General features: G+C 45.3%; 1 protein-coding gene across 27 annotated transcripts in view; it reads right to left on the bottom strand.

The window, feature by feature from the left end:
• Positions 1–841: 841 nt before the first annotated feature.
• The window catches only part of LOC110533377 (rap guanine nucleotide exchange factor 6), a 164,185-nt gene continuing 144,427 nt past the window's right edge, over positions 842–20,599 (bottom strand). For all 27 annotated transcript variants that reach the window (XM_036989732.2, XM_036989735.2, XM_036989734.2 and 24 more), the window contains 8 exons: positions 19,059–19,279; positions 18,110–18,286; positions 15,570–15,731; positions 15,141–15,266; positions 13,667–13,889; positions 9,787–10,337; positions 6,911–7,198; positions 842–6,472 (listed from right to left, as the gene is read on the bottom strand). In XM_036989732.2, the coding sequence (XP_036845627.2) occupies positions 6,450–6,472; positions 6,911–7,198; positions 9,787–10,337; positions 13,667–13,889; positions 15,141–15,266; positions 15,570–15,731; positions 18,110–18,286; positions 19,059–19,279 (1,771 nt within the window). In that variant the 3' untranslated portion in view covers positions 842–6,449. The remainder of the gene's footprint in view (positions 6,473–6,910; positions 7,199–9,786; positions 10,338–13,666; positions 13,890–15,140; positions 15,267–15,569; positions 15,732–18,109; positions 18,287–19,058; positions 19,280–20,599) is intronic.

Below are 20,599 nucleotides of genomic sequence, written 5' to 3'. Positions count from 1 at the left end.
GTACTAGATGGCTAATTAAAAAGACACCAGGGTACTAGATGGCTAATTAAAAAGACACCAGGGTACTAGATGGCTAATTAAAAAGACACCAGGGTACTAGATGAACTAGATGGCTAATTAAAACACCAGGGTACTAGATGAACTAGATGGCTAATTAAAACACAAGGGTACTAGATGAACAAGATGGCTAATTAAAAAGACACCAGGGTACTAGATGAACAAGATGGCTAATTAAAAAGACACCAGGGTACTAGATGAACAAGATGGCTAATTAAAATGACACCAGGGTACTAGATGAACAAGATGGCTAATTAAAAAGACACCAGGGTACTAGATGAACAAGATGGCTAATTAAAACACCAGGGTACTAGATGGCTAATTAAAAAGACACCAGGGTACTAGATGAACTAGATGGCTAATTAAAACACCAGTGTACTAGATGAACTAGATGGCTAATTAAAAAGACACCAGGGTACTAGATGAACTAGATGGCTAATTAGAAAGACACCAGGGTACTAGATGAACTAGATGGCTAATTAAAAAGACACCAGGGTACTAGATGGCTAATTAAAACACCAGGGTACTAGATGGCTAATTAAAAAGACACCAGGGTACTAGATGGCTAATTAAAGACACCAGGGTACTAGATGGCTAATTAAAAAGACACCAGGGTACTAGATGAACTAGATGGCTAATTAAAAAGACACCAGGGTACTAGATGGCTAATTAAACACCAGGGTACTAGATGAACTAGAAGGGTGGAGTGAGTTTCTCACAACGAGAGAAAAGTTATTTCGATGCACTTAATTATCTTTACACTGCAAGTAAGAACAGACAAACAAACGTTTAACAGTTTATTATTGTCAAAATTCATTTCAGTTAACTTGGAGAAATAAAATTTACTTTTGTTTTTTTAAAACATTCTCTTAAACAAAAATATAACAAGTACTTACAATCACTGGTAAAAATATAAAAAAGCATACAAGCAAATAACTGTCTTTCTAAAAGACATAAGGTACAAGAGCTATGAAAAGTGTAAGACCAAACCAAAACAAATGTTAGCCACAGACCAAATAATACCTTGTAACAGACATTGGGCAGCAAATTGATACAGTCAAGCTTACAATTGTGCAGTTCTGCTAAATGCCTATATTTGTTGAGTTACATATAATTTCAGCTCACTTATTGCAGTCCGAGTAATACGACAGAGACCAGAAAGAGTTGTGAAGCACAAGACTTATTCAATAATGCCTATGAAGAAAGCCACAGTGTTGGCAGGTGCCTTTGGATTCATTCTTACTAATATGTCATTATAGCTTTTGTGTGTGTGTGTGTGTGTGTGTGTGTGTGTGTTCCACTACAGATCTGTCTGAAATGGGATTGGCTTTAGCCCCATAACTGTTGTGTATAGTATGGGCTGAATCTATAGAGTGGCTTAAACTGAATGCAGGGAAAATATACAATTTCAATATAAAGTCCCTGCATTACTGGTGACAGTAATCAGCCAATCAAATCGACACAGGGAAGCTGAATTTCATGATTGAGGAGTTGTTTAGAGCACAACTGCTCTATTGAACATCCGGGGTTGTTTTTGTTCTTCCCAATGTGCAAGACAGGCTATTTCTCGGTCTACTAGTGGATAAACGGGTAGGGTTTGGCATCAATCAATAAACTGTTACCTGATCAATATGATCAGCTGAACTGAATGGACCACGGTGAGCCGGCCACGCATACTGTAGGCAAGCACACGGTCAGCGGACAACACAAGTCGGATCATCATCAGTCGACAAAATGGATGACTGCTGTAGTCTGTTAAACAAATGCCTTGGCATTTTACACAGTTGTGATCTTAAATTAAACAACACAATCAAAAGACAGGAGAGACTATCTCATATATATATTTTGATTACACACACATACACACTGAACAAAAATAAATTCAACATGTAAAGTGTTGGTACCATGTTTCATGAGCTGAAATAAAAGATCCCAGAAATGTTCCACAAACACAAAAAGCTTATTTCTTTCAAATGTTGTGCACAAATTTGTTTACATCCCTGTAAGTGAACATGTCTCCTTTGCCATGATAATCAATCCACCTGACAGGTGTTCCATATCAAGAAGCTGATTAAACAGCATGATCATCACACAGGAGCACCTTGTGCAGAGGACAATAAAAGGGCACTCTAAAATGTGCAGTTTTGACACACAACACAATGCCACAGACGTCTCAAGTTTTGAGGGAGCATGCAATTGACATGCTGAGTGCAGGATTGTCCACCAGAGCTGTTGCCAGAGAAATTAATGTTCCTTTCTCTACCATAAGCTACCTCCAACATCATTTTAGAGAATTCGGCAGTATGTCCAACAAGGCCTCACAACCGCAGACGACGTGTAACCACGCCAGCCTAGGACTTCCACATCCGGGTTATTCACCTGCGGGATCGTCTGAGACCAGCCACCCGATGAAACTGAGGAGTATTTCTGTCTGTAATAAAGCCCTTTTGAGGGGAAAATCTCATTCTGATTGGTTGAGCTTGGCTTTCAAGTGGGTGGGTCTGGCTCTCAAGTGGATGGACATATGCCCTCCAAGGCCCACCAATGGCTGTGCCCCTTCCCAGTCATGAGAAATCCATAGGTTAGGGCCTAATTGACTGATTTCCTTATATGAACTGTAACTCAGTAAAATCCTTGACATTTTTGCATGTTGTGTTTATATTTTTGTTCAGTGTATACATTTCTGCTTTCTCATCAAAGGTGATGGACAGTAATACTAGGTCCTGTATGTTATAGGATTCTGAAGAGTGTAATAGAACCTACAGAATCATTCTATGATAGAACCATCCACCCCTGTAGATAACGGCAGGGGTCGCAGTGCTGAGAGAGAGAGGATGACACCACAGTTGTCTGAAAGCAGTAGAAACTGATAAAAGCTCTGTTCCAGATTGTGCTCAGTGGGATACATTACAGAACCTCCAAATATAAATAGATTATGTAGAACACACATGCTTCCCTATCACGTAGACAAGGGAATAATGTCAGCTCTGTACATTCCATTTCTAATGTCTGAGAAACAGATTGTTGCCTACTCCATAATGCGGTGGCTTTGGATGAGGACATGTTCAGCAAAACAATTTCAGCACGGGAGGCCACAGCCAGTGAAGCCCTCAGTCAGGACATTAAGGGAGGCAGAGTCAAGACATAAAGTTGAAGTCAGAAGTTTACAAACTTAGATTGGAGTCATTAAAACTTGTTTGTCAACAACTCCGCACATTTCTTGTTAACAAACTATAGTTTCGGCAAGTCGGTTAGGACATCTACTTTGTGCATGACAAGTTATTTTTTTTTGTTTACAGACAGATTATTTCACTGTATCACAATTCCAGTGGGTCAGAAGTTTAAATACACTAAGTTGACTGTGCCTTTTAACAGCTTGGAGAATTCCAGAAAATGATGTCAGGGCTTTAGAAGATTCTGATAGGCTTATTGACATTTGAGTCAACTGGAGGTGTAACTGTGGATGTATTTCAAGGCCTACCTTCAAACTCAGTGCCTCTTTGCTTGACATCATGGGAAAATCAAAATAAATCAGCCAAGACCTCCACAAGTCTGGTTCATCCTTGGGAGCACTTTCCAAATGCCTGACGGTTCCGCGTTCATCTGTACAAACAATAGTACGCAAGTATAAACACCATAGAACCATGCAGCCGTCATACCACTCAGGAAGGAGACGCGTTCTTGTGAAGATGCTGGAGGAAACAAGAACAAAAATATCTATATCCACAGTAAAACGAGTCCTATATCGATATAACCTGAAAGGCCGCTCAGCAAGGAAGAAGCCACTGCTCCAAAACCAACATAAAAAAGCCAGACTACGGGTTTGCAACTGCCCATGGGGACAAAGATCGACTTTTTGGAGAAACGTCCTCTGGTCTGATGAAACGAAAATATAACTTTTTGGCCATAATGACCATCGTTATGTTTGGAGGAAAAAGGGGGAGACTTGCAAGCCATAGAACACCATCCCAATCGTGAAGCACTGGGGTGGCATCATGTTGTGGGGGTGCTTTGCTGCCGGAGGGACTGGTGCACTTCACAAAATAGATGGCATCATGAGGGAAGACAATTTTGTGGATATATTGAAGTAACATTTCAGGACATCAGTCAGTAAGTTAAAGCTTGGTCGTAAATGGGTCTTCCAAATGGAAAATGACCCCGAGCATACTTCCAAAGTTGTTGCAAAATGGCTTAAGGACAACAAAGTCAAGGTACTGGAGTGGCCATCACAAAGCCCTGACCTCAATCCTATAGAAAATGTGTGGGCAAACCTGACTCAGTTACACCAGCGCTCTGTCAGGAGGAATGGTCCAAAATTCACCCAACTTATTGTGGTAAGCTTGTAGAAGGCTACATGACAAGTTTGACCCAAGTTAAACAATTTAAAGGCAATGCTACCAAATACTAATTGAGTGTATGTAAACTTCTGACCAACTGGGAATGTGATGAAAGAAATAAAAGCTGAAAGAAATCATTATCTCTACTATTATTCTGACATTTCGCATTCTTAAAAAAAAGTGGTGATCCTAACTGACCTAATACAGGGAATTTTTACTCTGATTAAATGTCAGGAATTGTGAAAAACTGAGTTTAAATGTACTTGGCTACGGTGTATGTAAACTTCCGACTTCAACTGTATAATAAACACCTATACAACAACACATCAAGAGGAGTCAAACCAAAACCAGAGAGCAGAGAGTTCCTCAAAAGATTCCTGCCCAATGACAGAAAAGGGGCAATCACAATCTTTGATTTTATTATAACAAAATATTAAAATAGTATTTATAGAGGACTCTTCATCTATACAAGATCTGTATAACATTAATTTATGACAAACCAAAAATATATGTATAAATGTATACATGCACTGTTTATATATAACCATTCATATTTTCAAGTCTTAGTACGACAAAACAAAGACAACAACAAGCGTCACATACAGAACAGACAGCTGAAGGAAAGTCCAGTTATATCCCTAATGACAATATCATTCAGCAGTTTCACCCTCAACACCCTCAGCTTTTGTTTGCAATAAGAAAAAATTTAAGCAAATTGTAAAATACTTTACAAAATGTACCATATTTCAAATAGCTATATTATGAACAAGGAATGGAGATATATTGAAATAGCAGTTTTGCAATGCATTTTCCATTGACAAGCATTGTTTTTTCTTTTGTTGCCATGACTACTAAAGCAGATTAGCAGACACTTAATAGCCAAGATGGAAGAGGTACATTAGAAGAACACACCAAATGTGTTGTTTATGCTGCATCCACATATTCTTACTGCAGAAAAAAGACTTTACATATCAAATTAACCTGAAATCATCATACTTTTACATTTGAGCTTTTAATTCAATGGACAACTACTAGTGTAACAAACAAACACACTAAACAAGTTTGTTAGCATCGATGTAAACAACTTTGGGCTGTTGGCTGTACGCCTCGCATTTAAAGCTTACCAAATAACGTTTGTACAGTGATAATATTTTGTTTTACAGTACTGCAATAAAATAACACAATGTACTATTCTACAGCAGTGAGCCTTTTTGTTTGTCAACTCATTAAAAACAACTTAGAATAACATTCATTAAACATACAGACGGAAGCATGCCAGTAAAGTAGCGTAGGTTAACAAGCGCAGGAAGAGAGAGCGTCTGAATAGATGAGGGTGTGGTGCAGCATACACAATGGCCTGAGATGCTGTTGAAACTCCACAAGGTGCAATAAGAGCTGCACACACCCACTCCTCCATCCCCTGCAAATTAAAAGATATGTGGAGTCGCTCTTAACTTGAGGGCATTTCTGCCGACTGCCAGATCTCTGCTTTCTAAACTACAGAGAAAATAAATAAATGCTTTCTCCTTTCTTGGATATTCTCAGAGCTACGCACGTGTCTGCATGCCATTTAAAGCTGAGCGCAATCAAGCAAACGGCTAAAAAACACTCACTTTCATGCATCAACTGAGGAAAAACCATTAAAAAAAACCTGGGACAAGAAAGCACCAAAGCAAATGGAGGTACTGTTACAAAGACTGAGTGATCAGCAGGCATCACCCATCCCTTCTTCATAAGCACTGTGTCCCAAACGCCTCAGCCATACCCCGTGACATCACATCTCAGTCTGTTTACCGCTCTGTTCCAGGGCAGTGGGAGTCTAAACACAGGAGAGTTGCTAAAACATTTCAAAATGGAGTAAAAAGAGATGATTGTACAAGTTCTGGGGGGTGCCGTTGGTTTGGCCTCGAGCAGCTGTCAGCTGACCTGGAGAGCAGCGAGGGGTGAGAGGAGTGTGCCCAGAGGAGCCAGCATGGCAGGTTAAAACCACCTTTCCCTCCCTCATTCTCTCACCCTCCCTCCAATGACCTGCAGTGTCCGTTCAGGCGTCTAGCTCTACACAGCGGACACCTGCTCATCTGCAATAGATAAGAGGAGAGGAGAGTTAACCTAACACTGAAGACACAATTACTTCAGACAAAACATCTAGGCACATCTTACAGAACTATCAAAGACATATTGGTATGCGAAGTTATCGTCTCATGTGAAATGTGTCAAGCTAGTTTTGCCTCTAACTAAAGACATTTAGCCATTCCTAACATTCTATACTGTGACTTCACCTGCTTACGGTTGATAACAGACAAAAAGGCCGCAACAAGCTGAGGCTCAGATTACATGCAAATCAGAGACATTCAACGGTGAACCATTTGCCAGGTAACCCAACTCTGCCACTAACTAGGTAACTCCTGCAACATCACAGAGAGCTATAGTCTAGTCTACTACAACATGGCCTGCCTGGTGCTATGGTCCTCCATGTTGTCCCTGGCTGGGGCTGGTCTCGGTCTTTCTCCACATACCATCCTCACTATCCTCCAGACCCTGTAGGCAGACGCTGCCTGGCCTGGACTGGCCCTGGGATTCGTGGCGGTGGTTCACCCCCAGTCTCCGGGCCTCCACCAGGCCTCCGGGGCTCTGTAGCAGCTTAGACCTCTGCAGGGCCACGCTATAGTCGGGCGGCCGCAAGTGGGGGAGCCGAGGAGGAGCTCCATCCTGTCCGTTAACCAGGGTGAGGCCCTGGTATCCTGGAGGGGTTGGGGGAGGCCCCCTGTACCTATCGTCCTTGGTGGGAGAGGTTACGCAATACACTGGCCACCGGATAATGAGGGAGGAAACAGGGAAGGGGGGAGGGAGGGAAAATAAAACAATGAGCTGTTTCACCACCATTATGTAGCTACTAAACCACTGAAATAAAGACACCGACAGGCAGGTGGTGTAGTTGGTGTGTGAGATGAATGGTAGCAGCAGATTTGGCATGTACTGTACTGCTCTTCAATAGGCCTGGGACGATACCAGTATCACGAAGGAAACAAAACAGTGGATTTAACTTCTTTAGGAAGTTAAGTAGATTACAGTTCTTTAGGAAAACAGTCCTAATGTTGGAAACAAACATTATGTTGTCAATTATGTATTTACCAAGCTATAAGTACACAATAGCAGGTTTTTTAAAAGGACCAAAGAGTGTGGTCTGCTTCATGTTTTTTAAATCTTTGCCATGGAAACATTTTGTGATACTGGTATCGTCTCGGCCCTACTTTTTAATCCTCCTGTCCATCCAGTCAGAGGACGATACAGTCGCTTCGTCCCAAATGGCACCTGATTCCTTATTTCATGCCCATAGGGCTCTGGTCAATAGGAATGTACTACATAGGAAACCCTGGTCAAAAGTAGTGCACTTTATAGGGATACCACTAACTCAGTGCACTGCTGCATTACAGAACACCGTCTCTGCTGCATTACAGAACACCCTCTCTGCTGCATTACAGAACACCCTCTCTGCTGCATTACAGAACACCGTCTCTGCTGCATTACAGAACACCCTCTCTGCTGCATTACAGAACACCCTCTCTGCTGCATTACAGAACATCCTCTCTGCTGCATTACAGAACACCCTCTCTGCTGCATTACAGAACACCATCTCTGCTGCATTACAGAACACCCTCTCTGCTGCATTACAGAACACCCTCTCTGCTGCAATACAGAACACCCTCTCTGCTGCATTACAGAACACCCTCTCTGCTGCATTACAGAACACCCTCTCTGCTGCATTACAGAACACCCTCTCTGCTGCATTACAGAACACCCTCTCTGCTGCAATACAGAACACCCTCTCTGCTGCATTACAGAACACCCTCTCTGCTGCATTACAGAACACCCTCTCTGCTGCATTACAGAACACCCTCTCTGCTGCATTACAGAACACCCTCTCTGCTGCATTACAGAACACCCTCTCTGCTGCATTACAGAACACCCTCTCTGCTGCATTACAGAACACCCTCTCTGCTGCATTACAGAACACCCTCTCTGCTGCATTACAGAACACCCTCTCTGCTGCATTACAGAACACCCTCTCTGCTGCATTACAGAACACCCTCTCTGCTGCATTACAGAACACCCTCTCTGCTGCATTACAGAACACCCTCTCTGCTGCATTACAGAACACCCTCTCTGCTGCATTACAGAACACCCTCTCTGCTGCATTACAGAACACCCTCTCTGCTGCATTACAGAACACCCTCTCTGCTGCAATACAGAACACCCTCTCTGCTGCAATACAGAACACCCTCTCTGCTGCATTACAGAACACCCTCTCTGCTGCAATACAGAACACCCTCTCTGCTGCAATACAGAACACCCTCTCTGCTGCAATACAGAACACCGTCTCTGGTGCATTAAAGAACACCCTCTCTGCTGCATTACAGAACACCCTCTCTGCTGCATTACAGAACACCCTCTCTGCTGCATTACAGAACAACCTCTCTGCTGCATTACAGAACACCCTCTCTGCTGCATTACAGAACACCCTCTCTGCTGCATTACAGAACACCCTCTCTGCTGCATTACAGAACACCCTCTCTGCTGCATTACAGAACACCCTCTCTGCTGCATTACAGAACACCCTCTCTGCTGCAATACAGAACACCCTCTCTGCTGCAATACAGAACACCCTCTCTGCTGCATTACAGAACACCCTCTCTGCTGCAATACAGAACACCCTCTCTGCTGCAATACAGAACACCCTCTCTGCTGCAATACAGAACACCGTCTCTGGTGCATTAAAGAACACCCTCTCTGCTGCATTACAGAACACCCTCTCTGCTGCATTACAGAACACCCTCTCTGCTGCATTACAGAACACCCTCTCTGCTGCATTACAGAACACCCTCTCTGCTGCATTACAGAACACCCTCTCTGCTGCATTACAGAACACCCTCTCTGCTGCATTACAGAACACCCTCTCTGCTGCATTACAGAACACCCTCTCTGCTGCAATACAGAAGATTAAGTAAACAGAAAAAGCCTGATTCACAGGTTATAGAAGTAGACCAGCTGGAGAATACAGTCTGTGGTAGAGTAGCGGAGCAAATAGCACAAGCAGGGGACCCCGGTTAAAAAATCCCACTATACTGTAGTTCTGTGGACCGCATGGGTGAAAAAACAGAAGCAATTTGTGCCACAGCTGGTTTTGAGACTGGTGGCCAGGCAAAGCGAGTGTATCCAAAGCCATAAGAGAGGAAGTAAAAATGTTTTTCCAAAAAGTGTACAAATCTGCTGTTGTCATTCCTCAACACACACCACACCCATCTACACACAGCATGTCACAAGCGGGATTAACAGTTACACACTAACACCACAGTACAGTAGAGGTGATGGAGAAGACACAGTGGACCCTCACCTATGAGGCCTTTCTCGGTACTTGAAGTAACCGTTTTGTAGATGGGGGCTGTGCTTTGGGGTGCGTCGTGCCCCTCCCCGGTGGCAACTGAGGCACCGTCTGCAGTGCGGCGTTTGATGGTGCCGTATTTCCCCTCATATGTGTCAGACAGCGAGGATGACGAGGCCCAGCTCTGCTGTGATTGGTTGAGCTCTGAACTGTCTCTGGAGAGCCTCTTGGCGTCCTCTCCTCCCCTGGACCCCGACCCTGGTGCTCCCACTACCTCCTCTCCGGCTGGCCCAGCCTCCACCTCTACTATAGGCCCTGCTAGCTGGGTGTGGCGGAAGCTCCCAGGCGCCAGGTGGTCCCAGGCAGGGGGTCGGCCCAGGCCTAGAAGGGGGACAGGCAGGCTCTGGAAGCTGTCATGGGAGTTGGAGGAGGAGGAGGTCCAGCTTCCCCGTCCGCTGTCGACCACGCTGTCCAGGGAAGCGTGGTCAAGGGCCAGTTCCTCTTTGGAGGTCGAGGAGGTGAAGGTGGAGCCCCGCATCACCTGGCCCTGCGCCAAAGAGAAACTGACCAGGAGAAGAGAGAAGGAAACATAATGAAACAGAGAAGAAATGATAATGCAAGAATGGCACCGGAGAGGATGGCTGTCGTTTTGTGTGCTCCTAACCAACTGTGATATTGTTGGACCTCAGAACAGCGATTACTCACCTCGAACTGGACAAAGATTTTTTCTTTAACGAGTCTGACGCAAAGGATATACTGCTTTCTCTGAAACGGGCTCAAATCCCTGTCATTTGCGTGAAGAAAATAATTTTATAGGTGAGTGAGTAAACCCCCTCTACCATCCAATTAGCCACTGTGCAATCATTGGATAACAAAATGGATGAGCTCCGTTCAAGGTTATCCTACCAATTGGACATTAAAAACGGTCATACCTTATGTTTCACTGAGTCGCTGCTGAATGACGACATGGATAACATACAGCTGGCTGTGTTTTCGGCAAGATAGAACAGCTGCCTCCGGTAAGACAAGGGGGTGGTGGTCTGTGTCTATTTGTAAATAACAGCTGTTGCGCGAAATCTAATAATAAGGAAGTCTCGAGGTTTTGCTTGCCTGAGGTAGAGTATCTCATGATAAGCAGTAGACCACACTATTTACCAAGAGAGTTTGTGTCTATATTTTTTGTAACTGTCTATTTACCACCACAAACCAATGCTGGCACTAAGACCGTACTCAACGAGCTGTATACGGCCATAAGAAAATAGGAAAATGCTCATCCAGAGGCGGCGCTCCTAGTGGCCGGGGACTTTAAAGCAAGCAAACTTAAATCCGTTTTACCTCATTTCTACCAGCATGTTAAATGTCCAACCAGAGAAAAAAAAAATTCTAAACCACCTTTACTCCACACACAGAGACGCCCTCCATTTGGCAAATCCTGATTCCTGCTTACAAACTAAAGCAGGCAGTACCAGTGACTCGCTCAAAAAGGAAGTGGTCAGAGGACGCAGATGCTATGCTACAGGACTGTTATGCTAGTACAGATTCTTCTTATGGCATTGAAGAGTACAACACATCAGTCACTGGCTTCCTCAATAAGTGCATCGATGAAGTTGTCCCCACAGTGACCGTACATACATACCACAACCAGAAGCCATGGATTACAGGCAACATCTGCACTGAGCTAAAAAGGTAGAGCTGCCGCTTTCAAGGAGCGGGACTCTAACCCAGACACTTACAAGAAATCCCGCTAAGCCCTCCGACAAACCATAAAACAGGCAAAGTGTCAATATAGGACTAAGACTGAATAGTACTACACCGGCTCCGACGCTCGTCGGATGTGGCAGGGCTTGCAAACTATTACAGACTACAAGGGAAGCAGAGCCGCAAGCTGCCCAGTGACACAAGCCTTCCAGATGAGCAAAATAACCCCTATGCTCGCTTCGAGGCAAGCAACACTGCATGAGAGCATCAGCTGTTCCGAACGACTGTGATCACGCTCTCCGTAGCAGATGTGAGCAAGACCTTTAAATAGGTCAACATTCACAAGGCTGGATAGATTACCAGGACGTGTACTCAAAGCATGCGCGGACCAACTGGCAAGTGTCTTCACTGACATTTTCAACCTCTCCCTGACCGAGTCTGTCATACCTACATGTTTCAAGCAGACCACCATAGTTACATAAAAATAGTCCCTGTGCCCAAGAACACCAAGGTAACCTGCCTAAATGACTAACGACAGGTAGCATCACATCTGTAGCCATGAAGTGCTTTGAAAGGCTGGACATGGTTCACAACACCATTATCCCAGAAATTCTAGAACCATTCCAATTTGCATACCGCCCCAATAGATCCAGAGATGATGCAATCTCTATTGCACTCCCCACTGCCCTTTCTCACCTGGACAAAAGGAACACCTAAGTGAGAATGCTATTCATTGACTACAGCTCAGCGTTTAACACCATAGTGCCCTCAAAGCTCATCACTAAGCTAAGGACCCTGGGACTTAACACCTCCCTCTGCAACTGGATCCTGGACTTCCTGTCATGTTACCTACCCTTACCACCTGGGGGTGACAACATCTACCACGCTGATCTTCAACACAGGGGCCCCTCAGGGGTGCATGCTCAGTCCCCTCCAGTACTCCCTGTTCACCAAAGACTGCATGGCCAAGCATGAATCCAACACCATAATTAAGTTTTCCAACGACACAACAGCGTCTGATCACTGACAACGATGAGACCGCCTATAGGGAGGAGGTCTGAGACAACAACCTCTCCCTCAATGTGATCAAGACAAAGGAGATGATTGTGGACTACAAAAAATGAAGGACCGAGCACGCCCCATTCTCATCGACGGGGCTGTAGTGGAGCAAGTTGAGAGCTTCAAGTTCCTTGGTGTCCACATCACCAACAATCTTTCATGGTCCAAACACACCAAGACAGTCATGAAGAGGGCACGACAATGCCTCAGGAGACTGAAAAGATTTGGCATGGTTCCTCAAAAAGTTATACAGCTGCACCATCGAGAGCATCCTGACAGGTTGCATCACCGCCTGGTATTGCAACTGTTTGGCCTCCATCCGCAAGGCACTACGGAGTGTAGTGCGTACGGCCCAGTACATCACTGGGGCCAAGCTTCCTGCCATCCAGGACCTCTATACCAGGCAGTGTCAAAGGAGGGTCCTAAAAATTGTCAAAGACTCCAGCCAGCCCAGTCAAAGACTGTTCTCTCTGCTACCGCATGGCAAGGATTACCGTAGCACCAAGTTTAGGTCCAAAAGGCTCCTTAACAGCTTCTACCCCCAATCAGTCTCACACTGCAGAGCACACAGTGTCTCTAGGATTTATTACTGTACCCACCATAAAGCAAAGTTGTGCTCTACTCCTTTCCTTCCATTAACCAGACACTGTTTGATTCATCTAAAATGTCTTTTTTTACGGAGTGTGCCGGGAGTTCAAAAAAAACAATATTTAATGAACAGACTGCCACCGCCACTGCAGCAGGTTCCAAAGTAATAAAATATTACACAAAAGGAGATTGTGACCAAGAAGTATATAATATTTATGCCAGGGAGGCATCATCCTGGAGGGACAGTAAAGGGGGTTGTTTACTTGTTGGAATTAAAAGCTGTCCACATAAAAGGAGCAGCACAGTTAATGTGGGAGTGAGTGAGTAAACATGCGATGTTGATAAACAGTGGCCTTTTATGATTTCCTGTTCACTGCTTTAACGAGCCAAGGACATAATTGGAACCCAGCTTGGAGGGGTGCGGGTCTGCTTTGAGGAGGTATACGATGTGTGTCTGGTGTAGGGATGACTAGTGTCAGTTGTTGTTGGAGGGTGTCTGCTTTGTCTACAGTGTGTGTGTGTGTGTATACGCGCATGTGTGTGTTACCTGGTGCTGGGTTGGCTGCAGTCAGAGTTGGCATGTGTGAGTTGCGTGGTGGTGCCTGGGGTCTCTGTGGTGTCCCTGGTCTTGATGCCTTGGCGCTCCTCTGCAGGACCAGCAGGCATGGAGTCCACTGAGCAGTTACTGACGATGCTGGAGCGAGACGAGATCTCACTGTGGCTGGAGTCGGACAGGTTGTCTGACTTCCCTGCAGGCATCAGAGCATAGCCTGGGGGAGAACGAGGAGGAGATGATCAGCCTGGAGAAGTGATGATCCACACACAGCCTCTACCAACCTTCACTAGATCTAACACCCTAGACTCTACTACAGACGCTCTACATACAGATCAGCAGCATGTCCAACACTAATCAGGACCGGCTTTAACAAAGTGTTTTATTTCAAAAACTGAAATCCTGTAAAAAAAAATATATAAGTAGGATAAACATCTCATCTTTGTTTTAGTTTCTCCCATGCTCATCAATAACATCTGTAGAAAACTAATAATCAACAATGGGAGCACACTTTTCACATTGCAGTTGACCTGTAGAGCCTCTTCAACACAACATGCTTATCTTATTTTGTGAATGTCATAAATAACATCTAACGTTGAAGTATTTCGGTAAGAAATTCTGAAAACTCAAGATCGTACTTCATATTAAATGGAGCTGCCTTTTAAAATCATTATGCATACTCTGTCACTCGTTGTGGATCAACTTGGACTGAACAATAACTAACATGTATGATACAAGACATGACAACGTTCACCAACATCTTTCAATGAACTGCTGAAACCTCATGACAAAACTTTCTGTACACATAAAATACGTATTCAGTTCACTTCACACAGAATGGACTTCCTCAGTCTAGCAGATTGCCTCTGTCCTCTAAGCCAACTTTAGTGTTCATTATTTTACAGAGGGACTACTGTGCTACTTCCTCAGTCTGTCTTTCAGGTAGTCTTTCTCCTCTTATGTCGGTCTCTGCAGAGCCATACAAAGGCCCTGCTGGGGCTGGCTGATCTCCTTGCTTGCCCTTTGACCTTCTCAGCCTGTCTCTGTCCTGGGCTACCCTCCTGGGCCTCAGAGGGCCCCGTCTGCCCCGGACCCTCCACTGGTGTCCTAGCCACTAACACTGCAGACAGCCTTTCCCTAGACTGACTCCTCCCCCTCAGCATCCTGAACGGGGACAGCTCCCTCAGCCTCTTCCCCAGGGGGGACTCTGGTAGTCTGGACCTGGGGGAGGTTAGAGGCTCTGGCCCTGTAGAGGTCTCCGCCTGGGGAGTGCGGGTCGCTGGCCTGGTGGCCTTTGCGGCCCCTGCTTCTGGATCTCCATTGTGCCCAGAGAGGCTCATCATCACTGGCCCTGCCTGCTCTGTCTCCACCTCCAACAGCACCTCCATCTCTCTGTCCCTGCCTTCCTCCCCGTCTCTGATGTGCTGCCTGGTCATCTGCAGGAACCTCTTGTGGAGGAGAGCCCCACCTATGCCGTAGCTGCGGCTGCCTGCCGTGCCTGCCTTGGTGCTGGCCTCGCTGGTCAGAGAGGATGTCGAGCCAGAACGGTTCATCTGGCTGTTGGTGTTATGCTGGGGGTTGGCCACGCCTCCCACTGTAGACAAACACAGGAGAGAGACGGGGAGAATGATTGAGGTGCTTGATTAAGACACAAAATTAGAGTATGGATAGGTGAGATGAGAGAATAGGACTACAGCAAGATGTGTATGTATGTACTGTGGGTGAGGGATACTGGGTTTAGGTGCTGATATATAGAGGGTACTGACGGTGAGGTACAAACCTTTGATGAAGAATGTGTATGCTTGGTTCTGAGTTATGGGTATGAGTTGTGAGATGGATGAATGGATTGTAGAAGATGCTGTAGTGAGAGGTAATGTGAGGTAGCCAAGGTGTAGACCTTTGCGAGGGGAGCCCTGTGGCGATACAGTGGGGCTGGAATGCAGGGAGGAAACGGTGGACACAGTGTCTTCAGCAGGCCTCATCCCAAAACAGGAACCGTCCTCTGATTGGCTGAGCTGGGAGCTGGAAGGCTTCTTTATCACCCGAGGAGAGCTGGAGTCTGTGAGGGGGAGAGAGAGCGAGAGATACAAACTGTTATAGTCTGGGAGGGGGAGAGAGAGCGAGAGATACAAACTGTTATAGTCTGTGAGGGGGAGAGAGAGCGAGAGATACAAACTGTTATAGTCTGTGAGGGGGAGAGAGAGCGAGAGATACAAACTGTTATAGTCTGTGAGGGGGAGAGAGAGCGAGAGATACAAACGGTTATAGTCTGTGAGGGGGAGAGAGAGCGAGAGATACAAACTGTTATAGTCTGTGGGGGGGAGAGAGAGCGAGAGATACAAACTGTTATAGTCTGTGAGGGGGAGAGAGAGCGAGAGATACAAACTGTTATAGTCTGGGAGGGGGAGAGAGAGCGAGAGATACAAACTGTTATAGTCTGGGAGGGGGAGAGAGAGCGAGAGATACAAACTGTTATAGTCTGTGAGGGGGAGAGAGAGCGAGAGATACAAACTGTTATAGTCTGTGAGGGGGAGAGAGAGCGAGAGATACAAACTGGTGTAGTCTGGGAGGGGGAGAGAGAGCGAGAGATACAAACTGTTATAGTCTGTGAGGGGGAGAGAGAGCGAGAGACACAAACTGTTATAGTCTGTGAGGGGGAGAAAGAGAGAGAGATACAAACTGTTATAGTCTGAGTGGGAGAGAGAGAGAGATACAAACTGTTATAGTCTGAGTGTGAGAGAGAGAGAGATACAAACTGTTATAGTCTGTGAGGGGAGAGAGATACAGTGCATTCAGAAAGTATTCAGACCCCTTGACTTTTTCCACAGTTACGTTATAGCCTTATTCTAAAATTGATTAAATTGTATTCTTTCCTCAATCTACACACCCCCCATAATGACAAAGCAAAAACAGGTTTAAAAAAAACAGAAATACGATTTAAATAAGTATTCAGACCCTTTACTCAAAACTTTGTTGAAACACCTTCGGGAGTGATTACAGCCTAGAGTCTTCTTGGGTATGAAGCTACACAATTTATTTGGGAAGTTGCCCATTCTTCTATGCAGACCCACTCTGTCAGGTTGGATGGGGAACGTCGCTGCACAACTATTTTCAGGTTTCTCCAGAGATGTTCTATCGGGTTCAAGTCCGGGCTCCGGCTGGGCCACTCAGGGACATTCAGAGACTTTTCTCGAAGCCACTTTTGCGTTGTCTTGGCATTGTGCTTAGGGTCGTTGTCCTGTTGGAAGGTGAACCTCCGCTCCAGTCTGATGTCCTGAGCACTCTGGAGCAGGTTTTGTCAAGGATCTCTCTGTACTTTGCTCCGTTCATATTTACCCTCAATCCGGACTAGTCTCCCAGTCCCTGCTGCTAAAAAAAATCCCCACAGCCTGATGCCAGGTTTCCTCCAGACGTGATGCTTGGCATTCAGACTAAAGAGTTTAATCTAGGTTTCATCAGACCAGAGTATCTTGTTTCTCATGGTCTGAGAGTCCTTTAGGTACCTTTTTGCAAACTCCAATGTCTCCACTGAAGTCCTGAATAACTGACCATCCTCCCTTCCTGTTTAATGTCTCCACTGAAGTCCTGAATAACTGACCGTCCTCCCTTCCTGTTTAATGTCTCTACTGAAGTCCTGAATAACTGACCGTCCGCCCTTCCAGTTTAATGTCTCCACTGAAGTCCTGAATAACTGACTGTCCTCCCTCCCTGTTTAATGTCTCCACTGAAGTCCTGAATAACTGACTGTCCTCCCTCCCTGTTTGCAAACTCCAATGTCTCCACTGAAGTCGTGAATAACTGACCGTCCTTTTACTGAGGAGTGGCTTCCGACCTGCCACTCTACCATAAAGGCTTGATTGGTGGAGTGCTGCAGAGATGGGAGAACCTTCCAGAAGGACAACCATCTCCACAGAGGAACTCTGTCAGAGTGACCATCGGGTTCTTGGTCACCTCCCTGACCAAGTCCCTTCTCCCCGATTGCTCAGTTTGGCAGGGCGGCCAGCTCTAGGAAGAGTCTTGATGGTTCCAAATTTCTTCCATTTAAGAATGATGGAGGCCACTGTGTTCTTGGGGACCTTGAATGCTGCAGAAATGTTTTGTTACCTTTCCCCAGATCTGTCTCTCGACACAATCTTGTCTCTGACAATTCCTTCGACTTCATGGCTTGGATTTTTTCTCTGACATGCACTGTCAACTGTGGGACCAAATCATTTCGGCATCCCAGTGCCTTTACTCACTATAAAATCACTAATATGCAACATGTTTAACATTGAATAACAGATACTGTAGTCAAACTTAGTTGTCTTTGAATTGTATAGCATATCCTCTAATGCTATTTCTATCCAGAGAATCTTCCAACCGGGACTTCTGGAAATCTTGTGAAAGTTAATGGGTCATTTCCAACCCTAGAAGACAGTAACAGTTCCAGTGACTCACTGTGTGCGGTGTGAATGTCCTTGGAGGTGCTCTTCTTCCGTAGGGGGTAGAGGGGTACCTGGACCTGGAGCACCTGAGACACGCGGTTCTGGGTCTTCCCCCCGTGCAGCGGCGAGCGCAGCGACACGGGAGACATTTCCGACTTGTTGGACCGTCGCTCACTCAAGTTCTTGGACACTGTAGTCATCGAAACAGGACAGAATTAATTTGGCACCAGGCACTGCAAGATTATTATGTTCGCATGCAGAAAGTCAGTAATCACAGACACATCAGCACTATGAATGGCCTGACCAGTTACTCCTGAGGGTTGGTGTGTATACATAGTAAACACAAAGACGAAAAAGAGGAAGCTAAGACAACAAGGTGGTCACAGAGAGGAAATGGAAATGTCTGACAAATTTATAGTAAGATTAATGAAATGGGTATATTTGTACGGCCTCTTGCTAAATGTATCTTTTTTAATTTGTGTGATTATGAGTATTATTATTACAGTACTTTTTTCATTTTTAAACAAGGAGTAACTCCTCTTCTCACAGTAGGGCAATGCAGAATGTGAAACATATACTGCACACTAGGTGGCAGTGGAAGGCAAAATAAAGACACTCAAGTGAACAAAACTTAATTCCAAGTGAATCGAGGAAATGTCCCATTTCCATTTTCCATGTTGTCAGGCGTTGTAATACTTGGTGTGATTATAAGTATTATAGCAGGGTTGGCGTCAATTCAAATTGAAGTCAGTCAATTCAGGAAGTAAACTGACGTTCCAATTCAACAATTAACTCTCAATTAAGCTTTTTTAAAAGATATTATATTTATTTCCAAAATGTCATTTTTATTTTAAATTCAAATAACTTCCTGAATTGAGTCACTTAAATTTAAATAGACCCTGTGTTATACATTGTTGCATTTGGCCACCAAAATGGTAGTTATGGTGTTGACTCAGACTCACAGGTGCTGTAGGTAGGCTCACACTGTAGAGATATGGTCTGGTGTTTCTCCTCATCCGTCTCCACCGCCAGGTTGGACAGGTACTGCTTGACCTTACGGGCCATCTGAGCATCCTCGTACAGCTTCTTAGCGTTGAGCAGCGAGCTGCGACGCACACGCTTCTTATGGGCCCCGCCCTGTACGTCTAACATGTTGGAGTTGGTGCTGCCCTGACTCAGAGACCTGGATGGAGGAGAGAAGAAGTGGATGGAGTGAGGAACGGAGCAACGGAGAGAAGTATGGGGAAACATTAAACAGGGAGGGAGACCAGTCAGTTATTCAGGACTTCAGTGGAGACATTAAACAGGGAGGGAGGACGGTCAGTTATTCAGGACTTCAGTGGAGACATTAAACCGGGAGGGAGGACGGTCAGTTATTCAGGACTTCAGTGGAGACATTAAACCGGGAGGGAGGACGGTCAGTTATTCAGGACTTCAGTGGAGACATTAAACCGGGAGGGAGGACGGTCAGTTATTCAGGACTTCAGTGGAGACATTAAACAGGGAGGGAGGACGGTCAGTTATTCAGGACTTCAGTGGAGACATTAAACAGGAAGGGAGACCAGTCAGCTATTCAGGACTTCAGTGGAGACATTAAACAGGAAGGGAGACCAGTCAGTTATTCAGGACTTCAGTGGAGACATTAAACCGGGAGGGAGGACGGTCAGTTATTCAGGACTTCAGTGGAGACATTAAACCGGGAGGGAGGACGGTCAGTTATTCAGGACTTCAGTGGAGACATTAAACCGGGAGGGAGGACGGTCAGTTATTCAGGACTTCAGTGGAGACATTAAACAGGGAGGGAGGACGGTCAGTTATTCAGGACTTCAGTGGAGACATTAAACAGGAAGGGAGACCAGTCAGCTATTCAGGACTTCAGTGGAGACATTAAACAGGAAGGGAGACCAGTCAGTTATTCAGGACTTCAGTGGAGACATTAAACAGGGAGGGAGGACGGTCAGTTATTCAGGACTTCAGTGGAGACATTAAACCGGGAGGGAGGACGGTCAGTTATTCAGGACTTCAGTGGAGACATTAAACCGGGAGGGAGGACGGTCAGTTATTCAGGACTTCAGTGGAGACATTAAACCGGGAGGGAGGACGGTCAGTTATTCAGGACTTCAGTGGAGACATTAAACAGGGAGGGAGGACGGTCAGTTATTCAGGACTTCAGTGGAGACATTAAACAGGGAGGGAGGACGGTCAGTTATTCAGGACTTCAGTGGAGACATTAAACAGGGAGGGAGGACGGTCAGTTATTCAGGACTTCAGTGGAGACATTAAACAGGAAGGGAGGACGGTCAGTTATTCAGGACTTCAGTGGAGACATTAAACAGGGAGGGAGGACGGTCAGTTATTCAGGACTTCAGTGGAGACATTAAACAGGGAGGGAGGACGGTCAGTTATTCAGGACTTCAGTGGAGACATTAAACAGGGAGGGAGGACGGTCAGTTATTCAGGACTTCAGTGGAGACATTAAACAGGGAGGGAGGACGGTCAGTTA

This window comes from Oncorhynchus mykiss, chromosome 10 (assembly GCF_057628025.1).
Source record: "Oncorhynchus mykiss isolate SJ-2025 chromosome 10, ASM5762802v1, whole genome shotgun sequence".
Lineage (NCBI taxonomy): Eukaryota > Metazoa > Chordata > Actinopteri > Salmoniformes > Salmonidae > Oncorhynchus > Oncorhynchus mykiss.
The sequence above is the reverse complement of the archived record's forward strand: the minus strand, read 5'-3'. Positions and strand labels throughout refer to the sequence as shown.